The sequence below is a fragment of the Populus trichocarpa genome, chromosome 17 (genome assembly GCF_000002775.5).
Source record: "Populus trichocarpa isolate Nisqually-1 chromosome 17, P.trichocarpa_v4.1, whole genome shotgun sequence".
Classification (NCBI taxonomy): Eukaryota; Viridiplantae; Streptophyta; class Magnoliopsida; order Malpighiales; family Salicaceae; genus Populus; species Populus trichocarpa.
Window position 1 is genome coordinate 12,590,044 of NC_037301.2, and position 13,200 is coordinate 12,603,243.

The 13,200-nt window shown below is 30.4% G+C and overlaps 2 protein-coding genes across 3 annotated transcripts; both read left to right on the forward strand.

Moving 5' to 3' along the window:
• The first annotated feature begins 277 nt into the window (after positions 1 to 277).
• Positions 278 to 996, forward strand: LOC18099443 (uncharacterized). Its single transcript, XM_006383337.3, has one exon. It carries the CDS (start codon positions 399 to 401, stop codon positions 813 to 815), a length of 417 nt encoding a protein of 138 aa, XP_006383399.2. The 5' UTR covers positions 278 to 398; the 3' UTR covers positions 816 to 996.
• An 8,467-nt stretch (positions 997 to 9,463) lies between these two features.
• On the forward strand, positions 9,464 to 12,316 carry LOC18099442 (zinc finger CCCH domain-containing protein 14). Of its 2 annotated transcripts, none has more exons than XM_006383336.3 (2): positions 9,464 to 10,640; positions 11,572 to 12,316. In XM_006383336.3, the coding sequence occupies exons 1-2, from the start codon at positions 9,963 to 9,965 to the stop codon at positions 11,908 to 11,910; spliced, it is 1,017 nt and encodes a 338-aa protein (XP_006383398.3). In that variant the 5' UTR covers positions 9,464 to 9,962; the 3' UTR covers positions 11,911 to 12,316. The 2 variants fall into 2 exon arrangements, with proteins under 2 accessions (XP_006383398.3, XP_024444316.2); XM_024588548.2 differs by having other exon boundaries at positions 9,552 to 10,640; positions 11,581 to 12,316.
• The last annotated feature ends 884 nt before the right edge of the window (positions 12,317 to 13,200 follow it).

A 13,200-nucleotide genomic window follows, 5' to 3' on the forward strand; every position in this document is an offset into this window, starting at 1 on the left:
AAAATTAATGTTTTTTAATGTTTTTAGATATTATTCATATGCTAATAATATCAAAATTAATTTTTTTAAAATAAAAAAAATATTATTTTAATATATTTCTAAACAAAAAATACTATAAAATATAACCATTAATATATTTTCAAACACTCCATTTACCTTAAATGTGCTAACCTACTTTCGTTGACCTCACTATGGCATAAATAACACTGTTTCTTTGCTCGTCAGACGTAATTGACAAACCATTTGCACCGCCATCGAAATATTCCAAGCTCCCCCCTTATATAAATAATACTCTTTCCCCACCGATCCAAAGCATAAAGTAGATCAAAGGTCCCTTCCATCAAGAAAAAAAAGAGAGAGAATCCACAACTTCCCTCTCTTTCTCTCAAAAACTAAAAATGGAACTGGCTCCTCGCTCCTTCTATGGTTCTTGGAAGAGATGCTGGAGAAGAAAGCGATACCAGCGATTCGACGGTGCGATCACAGCCCGGAAGAACATTAAGGTGACGAGATTCGGAGGTAGCCCACGAAGGGTATGGAAGATCAAAGCAGTGCCCAAGCTAAGAATTTTGAAGAGCATTGCTTCACCATTGAAGCTAATGAGCAAGCTCAAGAACGCTTATATTAACATGATGCTTGGTATGGCTGGAAACGTGGACGGAACAAATGTTTTTGGAAACAGAAGGGTTCCAAGAGGCAGGCAAGTTAAAGCTCCTAATTACCCGAGTGAAGCGTTTGAGAAGAGGTTGGTTTATGAGATTTATAAGAACCTGCTAGCAACTCGAGAATTATCCACCGTGAAGATCAGTAATTAATCATAAGTGGATATATACATTTCCTCAAGGTATTTGTATTTCCTAGCTTAATCCCAAGGAAATTAATCGTAAAATTGGGATGTTTATTTGAGATTCTTCTTTGTTTTAATTTTATTTAATCTCAATTAGGATGTGTACATTGAGAAATTAAAGGTTTTATTAATGTCATATCTTTAGTAGACGTGTACAAGCATTATAATTAGCATTTACCAAGAAATTAACCTTGGGATATATGGAGATGTCTCCCATGCCATCCTAATAATTAAGAGACTATAATCAAGTTAATTAAACCCATTATATTTTTTTTCTTTCTTTTATAATCCTGAGCGTCCACGCCCATATTTTACTGTTTATTAAGTTATTAATTTGTTAGAACCAACTTTAAAATTTAAATGGAGATTTCCTCCATTTAATCTAAGCAATTAGAAGAAGAGAGCGTACAAATATTATTCGTATTTCATACTATTTTATTTATTAAACAGTTCATAAATCTTAATATTTTAATATTTATTGGTAGGGATTGCTTTTTAAAATATTTTTTGTTTAAAAATATATTAAAATAATATTTTTTTTTTATTTTTTAACATTAATTACTATATCAAAACAATTTAAAAACAAAAAAATAATTAGAAAACAAATTCAACTAGGAGCCTGTTGGGACAAAAAAACAAACTGCACCTAAATCTTATGTTTTTTAAAGTTGATTTATATATATATATATATATAATTAATTAATTTGCCAACTTGCTTGAGTAGTTTGGTTTATGTACTTTTTAACTCAATTATGCTTATCTGAAAGGTCAGAATTAATGTAAAGAAGCTTCATTGTTTCAACCAGACTTAAAAATTCATATAAAAGTTTTATGCAAAACAAACATTCTCTTTCCGTCCAAATTCCTAACAAGGATAAGACAAACACAACTTAAACAAATAAAAAATTAAAAGGTGATTAGACAACAAATTATTTTAATAAACTAGTAGGTTATCTTGGAAAAAAGAATCTTGCGGCCGGCCCCAATGTCTCTCTCGAAAGCAACCGTGTGCCAAATTCATGGAACCTCGATGAAATATGATCCCGTGAAGACTGAGATGCCCGCAAGGGATTAATTTCTTCTTTGTTGTATTTTTTTTTTTTCCAGTTTTGACGTTAATTGAGATATGTTTGATCAATGCACGAAAAGATAATTAATTTTAAGTGATTAGATATTTTTAATTAAATATGTGAAAAAGACCTTAATTATTATCAAATAATAGGGTACTTAATGAATTGACCTCATAAGAGTCCTCATGAGATACGGTAATGGTATCAATTATCACCACTCAATTATTTTTTTAATATATATATTCTCTTACATCAAATAACAAATAATATTTGGATGATTGATATCTACGCAACAACAATAATAAATAAAATATAAATTTTTAAATTTTTTACTTGATATATAGAGAAATATACATGGCTGTTAACTTCAGGCTTGTAGGATTAGTTGAGGTGTGCACAAACTGGCTGAGACACCTACATTAATAAAAAAATATTTAGGAATTCAAAATAATATTTTTGAATTTTTTTATTAACGTGGATATCCGGATCAGCTTACGTGCACCTCGACTAATTTCATGAGTCCTAAAATTAACGACTATATAAATCTCTAATAGTCCTGAGATTTATAAGACTCGGACTAGACACTCTTTAAAAAACAAACCTAAAATTTTACTAATTAAACTATATCCATAAATTAATATCTCAAATTTCCTGGACATCAATGATCTAGCTATGAGCAGTCCATTTCAAGGCGTACGGGAGATCACTGGTTAGTGTACCAAAAAGTAGAATTCTAAACCAATTTTTCATGTAAGAAAAGAAGGTACTGACGTAATAAATTTTCTGGTATTATAATTTTTTTTATTGAGAAATATTAAAATAACATCTATATTTAAAAAATTAAATTAAAAAATAAATGAACTTATCAATCAAAAAATAGTCGTTGATACTAATTAGAAACTAAAGTGAGGTGCTCATCTTACTTGTAAGAGCAAAAGATATATATATATAAACACACACAAAAAATTTTACTTTGGTTATCCTTTTTAATTTATATAATTTATTTATTTTAGAGGTTAATTTTGATAGCTATTTAAAATATTTTTTATTTATATAAATGCATATACAAATTAAACTTATCTATCTAAAATTTAAGAGGAAAAAAATTAAAGCTAAATTATAATATTTTTTTAAAGTAATGAAATTATAGAAATAATTCAATAGATAAATTGAAAAAGAAAATAGACTAAATGGTTTAAAAGATGAGAGAGGGGGTATTAATTAAATTTTCAATTAAAAATTAATTAATGAAAATTTAAGAAAAAAAAGTTAGGTCCACACACCTATTTATTTTTTTAAAGAGTGGATGATACGTTGTTCACTCTATTTTTTAATAAATAATGTGTCATTTGCTAGGGTATTTTTCAGTAACTTTATTTGGGTCCAAGTGCTGGGATTTAATACAAAAATATCATAGAAATCTCAATAAAGATATTTTCAAGCCTAAAACTACTTTTAATTAGTTTAAAAATCAAAAATTAAACCAAATCAAAACAAAATTAATGGTTGGTCAAACACTTTTTCTCTCTTCTTTTTTTCCGACAATCTTTTCTCCCTTCCCTCAACATTCAAGGACTAAAAATATAAAGTTTTTAGACTGAAATGTAAAAATCTTTAAGAAGTTGTATAATTTGAAATTTAAGAGAGTATATTGAAGTTTTTTTTAAGAAACAACTCTATTTTTTTTTTTATTAATTCTGGAACTTTATTTTTCAATTCTTTGTTTAACAATAACTTAAGATTCCTTTTCATCAAATTAAACTTTAATTCAATGCTAACATATTCTTTGACACATCAAATATGGAAGGACATGTAAATAGAAACAAATCCCAACACATAAAACCATGTCAACAGAACTTGAAAGGAGAAAATTGAAAAGAAATTAAGTTTAGTGATTAAAATGAAAAAAGAAAACATTTAGGAACCTATAAGAAAAAGTGAGGTGGACAAGTTAGTGTGAAAGGACAAACATATATAATAAAACTCCACCTCTCTTTTAGTTTATAGTTAATTAATAATTAATAATAGCGATGGTCTAACCAAACATTGTGAATTGGGCTTCGGTCAGGCCTTAAACGTCCTTTTCTTTTCTTTATAATACATTTTCGTGCCCAGGTTAAAATATTTTCAAGCAGTCGGTTCAAGCATGCTGAAGCTATAATTTACGCATACATGGAAATTAATACAAACTACACCCATATGCACGGTCCACGTTACTAAGGGGAACAATAACTAGCAAAAGTTCACTTTAGTCTTTAAAGTTTTCATTTTTTCTCAATTAAATCCATAAAGTCTTATGATTTTATTTTTCAATCCTCCAACTTTATTTTTATTATGTTTCTGTCCTTGAGTTATGAGAAATGAGAAAAAAGGTTACTAGAAAGTAAAGAGGATAGAGAGAATTTGCCGGCTATATTTCAGCCATAAAAAAAAATTAATTTTGATGTCAATGAATTTGTCCTCAAAGGAGAGTTCAATGATTGTGATTTTACCCATCAACCATGCTAAAAAAAAAACGTCAAATGATGAAAGCTAAAAAGAAAATAAGTAAAAAAAAAGATGTTAACCCATGTAACTTTTCAAATATGTGATCCGAGTCATCAGACCGGAAGCATCATATCTGGAAAAATTATTAAGTTTAATTCATAACTAATCAAATATTAAATGATAAAATTAAAAAAATAGAATTATAAGTGTACAAAAAGAATCTAAAATAAAAAAAATAGTAATTAAAAGAATGAAGATCAAAATAAAAATAAAAAATAAATATGATTTTTTATGGATGGGTGAAAAAAAATAATTGTTATAATTTAACAAAGGGACCTAAAAGAAAAAAAAATAATTAAAATAATGAGGATATATGTTGAAATAAAAAATAAAAACAATTTTTTATTGAAGGGTGAAATTGAAAATTAAGAAAATTCAATTTAACAAAAGAACTCAAAAAAACAATTAAAAGAATGAAAAAAAAATTGGAAAAAAAAAATTAAACATTGCAAATTGAAATTGAAGGATGAATTGAAAACAAATAAACATTTTACAAAGGGTAAGAACAAAAATTAAAAATCAAAAGAATAAGGATCAAAGTTGAAATGTCTATAAATAAAAGGATAACTCTAAAATTTTGATGGCCAACGTGATTTCGAGGCGAGGAAAGAGAAAAGAGAGGGAAAAAACATAAAATATCAACGATAATAAACTGCACAACTACCAACCACATACGCAATCTCAAAAGAAAGAAGATACCGTAACGCTTTTAATGAAATGGTGAAAGCTGATATTTGACCGTTGAAGGCTTCACAGACACTGCTCAAAGGACGGAGGCACCTCCCACATGTTGGAGCATTCATTGCACACACTAGCAACTTTTTATTTTTTTTAATTATATTTTATATTTGTTCAAAGACCAAATTGTCCTTAGCTAATCTAATAATAACATAAAAAACAATGTGAAAAATATGAAATTACCCCTGAATGTTAGTTTTTAAATTGCTCCGAACAATTTTGTAATAACTAATGGGACTTTCGAAAAGAACTTAATGTCTTTAACAGGCAGCTACATTGTATTTCTTTCTGTTTAACTTCCATTGGACAAATTCTCTAAAAGTTTCCATGCCAACCCTTCTAATTTACTGACGGAATACGTCCGTCAGAATAATATTTGTTGGTAATTCAGTATTTTGTCGTTAATTTTGTGGATAAAAAATAAAATTAAAAACCACATCACAGCACCATTCTTACACAAATTTCAGTCCAGCTCGATCTAAAAGAAAATTATTCTTTCATAAAGGTTTTTTACAGCCTCGACAATCTCTATGATAGTTAAAAGTTACCTTTTTATCATTGTTGAACAAAAAAGGTCGTTTTTATGAATCCTCCCATGTGATTCAGCTCAATAATCTAAATGCTTGAACATTAATTTTAAAATCTTAATTAGAATGCAATATTTTATGGACATGTTCATTAAAAGGATATATTTATTCGTTTCTTTTTCATTATTATTTTAAGAAAGAAAGAATAACAATAAGTATCTAATGAAGAAAATACAACTAATCTTCATATTAATTGGAACGACTCTTACAATGAAAATGATAAACTTGCTTTCTTCGTTATCTTTGCAATATTCTTTATAAGTATTAATTCATATGAAATATATTTATTTTTTCTATGTTAAACAAAACTCGTGTTGGTTTTACTCTAAAAAAAATACAGAAACTAACCTTTTTTTTTTCTTTGCAATATTCTTTATAAATAGTAATTCATATGAATATTTATATGACTTTATATGATCTTACAAGTTCTACTTAGACTAGGATTTTTATCATTATCTAACTAAGAGAAAAACTAATCAACTAGTTAATTCCTAACAACAATAAAACTCTAAATCCTAACTCTTAACTAATATTGAACTCTAACACTCCTTTTAATATCAGTTATCATATCATTCTTTCATCTTTTCCTTGTCTTTACAATGTCCTGCCTCAATAATGTTGATGTCGTTTATATTCCATCATTATCTAATATGAATTTCTTCGACAATGATAAAGGTAGTTTAATGATTGTGATTAACATCAATTGTATTTCCAAACCTTCAATTGGATTCATAGCTTTTCCAACTGAGATTTACTTTTGAGCTTGCACGTCTTCAATTTCTTATAGTTTACCTCCAATATTATCAATTAAATCCTTTAGTTCTTCCTCTTCAACATCAATGATACCATAAAGATATGAAATCTTTCTCTTAAAACTTTCACCCTTAATGTTATTAGCCATTAAGTTTTCCTTAAATTTCTCTTGACCTGAAATTTTTTTCTATGCAACAACTTATTCCTTGTTAAGAAATGGAGCATTGGATTCACAAAGTAGAATAAAGTTTCTAATTGCTTAAACTCTTCTTATAGGAGGATAGTTCTGTCGAACAAGATTTTCAACTGGAAACAACATCCATCTTTGTAGATGATTGTTCTAGCTTTGCATTAACCTCTTGTTCTTGTACATTATTTGAACATTTCTCTATAAACATTAAAGAATCAGAATTATCTTTATCTAGATAAGACTTTTTATTACTCTCTTCTATATAACCCGGTCAGACAATTACTTCATTACATACAGATGTCCTAATGATAAATGCTTCAAACACTTCAAGACTATCAAAATCAACAAGCTTTTCTTCATCTTGTTCATCATCTTTTTCTTTGTATGAAATCAAAAGGCCTTTTGAACTTTGAACTTGTAATTGAACCTCCTCTTTCTAATGATCAATAGAATAAATTTTTGATAGTTGATTTGGCTCTTCATTATGATCAAGATTATTGTCATAATCTTGATCATAATCATAATCTTAGCATACTTTAACATCATATGGATCAAATAAGATATAATAGCATGTTGATATTATTGTGCTACAGACACCAAATTTTTCTTCATGTCTGGAACATGATAAACATCTTGAAGATATACCTTATTAAAGTTATAGTGAGATGCGATTGTCGTTTTATCAATATGAGTTGTTATTGGTAATTTCGAGTTATCAATTGTCACCACCACACCATTTTCTTTATACGATGTCTAATGTTATACCTTTTGATTATTATTTTCATAATTAATTTGATTTTTAATTGTCGTTTTCAATGCTAGTTCTTCCTTTTTTATGGCAAATGATATCAACTGCTAAACAACATTCATGTTGGTTTTGCTACGAGAAAAATAAGCAGCTGTTGTTTTCTTTTTATTATTTTCTTATATATAATTCTGCATGTTTTGATGGCTTGTCATATGGCCAAACAAGTCCAACTTAAATTAAGACTTTTATCCTTACATAACTAAGAGGAAAACTAACCAATTAATAACTATAATAAAATTCTAATAGAAATAATCTTATTAATATTGTAGAACTCTTACAAATTCTAAATTCTAACTCATACATAACTCATATTGAATTCTAAGATTCAATGCATCGAAATATGTTTATAAGAATTGTAAAAGCATATGGAAATTTTTATTATTTATTAATTTAAAATATATCAAAGAAGTATTTGATACGTGTTTAGAAGTATTAAGTCAAATATTATATATTAAATGGGAGTGAGATAAAATGGAGAAAGATTGGCCAAAGTTAGAAATAATTCAGTTCCTTAATTTCAATAAAACTAATTAATCGGTTCTTAATTATGTTTCAAAAAAAAAAAATGTTTAATCTTTATCCAATTTATATAAAAATTAAAAAAAAAAAAGTTAAGATGGAAAAACTTGATTAGGAAAGAAGGGATTTTTTTAACAAAAAGGTACTAAATCTTTATAATCCAGTCATTAACACTTTAGTGGTCAATAAGTTATTTTCACACAACTATAAGCACTTTAGAGGTTGAAATAAAATTGTCAGTCATAATATATCTGAACGGCATCGTGTTTACTGATGGATCATTGGTTCATTTACATATCTATATGTTTAAAATAAAAGGAGTTCAATCGTACCAAGTAATTATGAAAGAGCATACCAATTATAGTAAAAAGATGGCGCAACAATCTACACTCAGTTCTCTATAGGCCCTTGCCTCATCTGGAATGGTGAGTCTTTTCTTAGCTATACGTGATTCATTCCTTTTTTTCATATATATATAATTATAGGTATGCGGACCAGTTTATGTGTTTTTTAATTAATTTTTTAAAATTTTAAAGTTAATGATTATATAAATCTTCCGTGATCATGAGATTTGTGGAATTCAAATCTGTAACTTCTAGAAAATAAACTCAAGATATAATTAATTAAGTAATTCATTCTTTCAGAAATTACTTATATATGTTGCTTGCAAATCAATAATATATATATATATAGGTCTATTTTTTTAAAAAATCAAATATCTCTTTTATTATAATAATCAAATAAATGGTTAGAGATTTTATATCCCAAGTTAATTTTAAAATAGTGTTTAATTATTGTTTTAAAATAAAAAAAAAACAAAACAATTAGAACAAATAAAACATGTTTCCTTATTATCTTTTTTATTCTAAAATGATAGAAATTTATTTTAAAAATTTTATAAGGATAAATTTATTTTATATTCTTATCCCAATTTCTTTAATTAAACATCTTTCTATCCTTTTTATATATCTTGTATTCTCTCGGAAATTAACCAAATACAACCAAATATATTTATAAGAAAATTTTTAATTGCAGTTTTTTTTTTATTGGAACTCCAGAACAATAATCTTCTTTCCTGAGTGTATAAATTATTATTTTTTAATAAAAAATACAGTTTTTTTTTTTTTGTTGTTCTGGTAGAATTAGAAAAGCAGGAAGAACTGTTGATAGTCATGAAACGAACAGTACATTCCTTGTCATTCAAAGGAAGAGGAGGGACCATAGGTAGTTAAAGAAGTGATAAAGAAGCAACTATGCTAACAAAAACCCAATTATCAAAAGCTTACTTAAAATAGACACCCAAACCATCCCTTAATCCTCCACCCGTCGATCACCATGATTACACCCAATTAAATCCTAAGCCTTCAAACTTCATTCTTCACCTCCCTCACACCCTTCTTTGCCACTCCACCACTACCCCCAACACCCCCCCTAACAACCCTTCTTTTTCTCCCTCTAACTAATATATATCTCTCGTGTATATATATATATATATAAGAGCGCACACACACACATGCATGCTCTCCCATGTGCATATATCACCTCTACTTCTCTCTCTCTCTCTAAAACCGATTCTCTTTCTGTTGCGGTGTCTCTAACGGTTTTTCAGTTCCCTTGGCGGGAAACTAGATTTTTTTGAAGGATTTAGCTTTTGTGCTCCTTGCACCATTGACTCTCCCTGCTCCCAACCAATCAGGTACATCCACGTGTTTCCAAACAATCAACGAGCTCGCCATTTTGAATCAAACGACCAAGGGTGGTTCTGACGATTCTCATCCATCATGCTCTACTAAGTACCAGACTCACCTAAGTACCAGACTCACTCATCCTGCTGCTATATATATAAATAATATAAGCTACGAAGGAGCTTCGTTTCTCTCCTTTTCTCTTTGTCTCGAGAGAAATGGAGATAACACAACCACCACCGTCCGGTTCAAAACCGGCGACGCAAACAGCTGCACAATCACCACCTTTCGATTACCACCAAGCAAACGATCAAGATCAGTTCGCGTCCAATTTCACCTCTCTCTACCTCTCAATCTTCCCGCCAAAACCCTTGCTGCTCCCGAACTCGCTCTCCTTCACTCCCTCCACCACCGCCTCCCCTACCTCCTCCTCCGCCGCCGATGAGATTGCCACTGAGAACCGCCTCCGCCAAGCTCGACTGATTCTCGAGTACCAGGACCTCTGCGATCACTACAATGTCTCTCTCTCGCGCCTCCAAACCCTAACTAATGAACTTGAGTTGATTCGTCAAGAGAACGCGGATCTCAGAGTCGCAAATAGTGAGCTCCTCAAGCTTATCAATCTCTCTTCTCAGGCCGCGGCGATGCAGCATCAGGGCAGAGCTTTTGGAATCAGCCGTGATGTTGCCATTGAGAGAAGGAACAGTGTTAATAATGTCGAGAGAGAGAGGGTGACGTTGCCGAAGAGCATTTCCGTCAGATCTAGTGGTTACGTGAAGGTGAATCAAGCGGTTTCTGGTAATGTGAGCACCAATGGAGGCGGTCGCGATGGTGCAAGTAGTAACTCGAGTCGGTCTCGTGTGGCGAGTCAGCTCGATCAACTCGTTTCTGGATCGGTGAGTTGAATTTCTTTATGTTTTTTCGAGTTTTGTTAGGCTTTTTTTTTTTTTTTTTGGTGAAAAGTTTTGTTGGCTTTTAAGTTTCCATTGAAATGCAACGTAGCACGCGAACTGTGTGTGTATTGTTTGTGTTAGGTACTGTGTCCAGTTCGTCCGGTTAAGCTGTATAGACGGCTGTTATCAATTTGATGTTAAAATTCCATTCTCTCCAGTTCGTACGGTTCCCTCTCTATTAAAATTACCAATTTATCTGTCTATTTTATTTTCTTAACTACTATATATATATATATATATATATATATATATATATATATATATATATATATATATATATATATGTATTCCGGTAGAGTTATTCCCGTGGTTCTGTATTGGTCCAGATAATATTATTTAATTTTATATAGTTTCTGTGAGGGAAAAAAGAGATTTATTGACAAAAAATAGAGAAAATTACAGGATTTTTTTTACAACAGAATATATAATTAATTAAAAAGGAGGTGAATATATTAATTATTTCACTAGATTATAATGCAGTTGTATTTTATGCAGAATTTGTACGATAGAGTCTATTACCGATATGCAGAAGAATTACAACTAAAATTGGATATATAATTTTTAGATAAACACTGATGATTAAGGGGTCAATCAAAGTCGTCCATTTTATGCTCTTGGACTTTCTATTGGTTAAGGTTGGTTGTGTGCAATATTGTATTCCAATAGTATTAATCTGTTAGGAAAAGAAATTTGAGTATGATCACTCCATTCTTTTAGAATCGAAATTTAATTAAGATCATTGGAAGTGTAGTGCATGGACATTTTTTTCCAATACCACACGCACAATTAATTATATTGGACCATGAAGACAAATTTCTAGCATTTTTTATTTTTTGTAGTGATTAAAAATGGGTTGCATATATATATACTTCAGTGTATGCAGATGCAGCAGAGGGTGTATGTGCCAGGAGGAGGAGGGGGGAAGAGATCAGAGGAGGAAATAGCTGCTGGAATGGAATTGGAGGTGTTTAATCAGGGGATGTGGAAGACAGAGCTGTGCAACAAGTGGCAAGAGACAGGCACGTGTCCTTACGATAACAATTGCCAGTTTGCTCATGGCATTGGCGAGCTACGTCCAGTAATCAGACACCCGAGATATAAGACTCAAGCTTGCCGTATGGTTCTCGCTGGAGGGGTTTGTCCTTATGGACACAGATGCCACTTTCGCCACTCTCTCACTGACCAAGACAGGTTACTACTGGGTCCTCGTTGATCATCTAAAAATGCATGGATTAATTTTGGACTTGATTGATTGATTGATTGAAAAGGGGATGGTGTAAAGCTTAAGCAAATGCCCAGGGTTATGTATATAAACCTAATCAGTAATGTTCATGCATCATATGTCGTAATGATAATAAGGAAAACCAATATAGAATAAAAAAAAGTTGAAAAATATGGCAAATTGTATTTGATAAATTGGGGGCGATCATTGGGTAAGTTGTAAGTAATGAGAAAATTGGATTTTTTTTTTTGGTAGGCAATATTTCAAGTGGGGCTGGGGGGAGAGGGGGGGGGGGGTATGGTTTGTGAACAACCAACCCACCAACCAAAACTAAGACCAAACTCCAAGTTCTGTAATGATGCATTCTTTCAAGTATTCTACGCAACTTCCATTTCAAGTTTGTTAGTTAAATTTTTATTTGCTCTCTCTGTCAAATTAGTTATGTTATATGTACAATAATATATACATGCATCTCGATCGATGCTGATATATATTTAGAGGATAAAATGTCATTGTTCCACGTTTGCCAACTGCCGGACAAACGTTGTTTACTTGGGCCAATCTGGATCCATTGTCATAATCAAGTGAGGTAATTAACTACAGCACCAACCACCATTGTCGGTGGTGTATTGACGTTTGAGTAATAGTCATGACGACTTAATTGGGATGCCTCACTATTGATGATCCATGCTTATATATTAGCCCAAGGTATCATTGATACAAAGGACTGGTTATTTAAGTCCTTGAAAGAGCATTTAATTAGTACTAGTGTGTTGTGACATTGACTACATATATATAGGACGAGGTATACAAGTTTTAACTGAATAAAATAAATATATAGGAGAGGAGAGGAGAGGATCTTGATCAATATTAATGTCTTGTAAGTGAAGAAAAATAAAAACCTAGAGCTAGCTAGCAGACATCACCCTCTCCCTTAGTTTGGTTAATTAATGTGACGTGGGGTACATGGCTGGTTAACGTTCATGAGAGTTGAGACAGAAACTTAAAGAAGACGTGAAAAGCAGTACTAATGCATTAATTTTGCCAACACTATCCGAGTTCATTTTCGTGGTCAAGATTCATTTCAAATACCTATTTTAAAAATCTTCTTATGAATCGGATAGCCCAACAACCCTCATTGCTCTTATGTTTTAGAAATTAATTTAGCTTTTCTATTTATTTTCTCTTCTATTTCAATATATATTAATTTCAGATTTTGTAATATTTTTATTTTATGTTTAGCCCATTTGTTGGTTATTTAAGCTCTTGTTTTCATTTTGA

Excerpts from the sequence above, each read along its gene's own strand:
- LOC18099443 (XM_006383337.3), top strand. The coding sequence starts at position 399 with ATGGAACTGGCTCCTCGCTCCTTCTATGGTTCTTGGAAGAGATGCTGG.
- LOC18099442 (XM_006383336.3), top strand. The coding sequence starts at position 9,963 with ATGGAGATAACACAACCACCACCGTCCGGTTCAAAACCGGCGACGCAA. Across the intron at positions 10,641-11,571 it reads ATCAACTCGTTTCTGGATCG|TGTATGCAGATGCAGCAGAG; the intron begins GTGAGTTGAATT and ends TATATACTTCAG.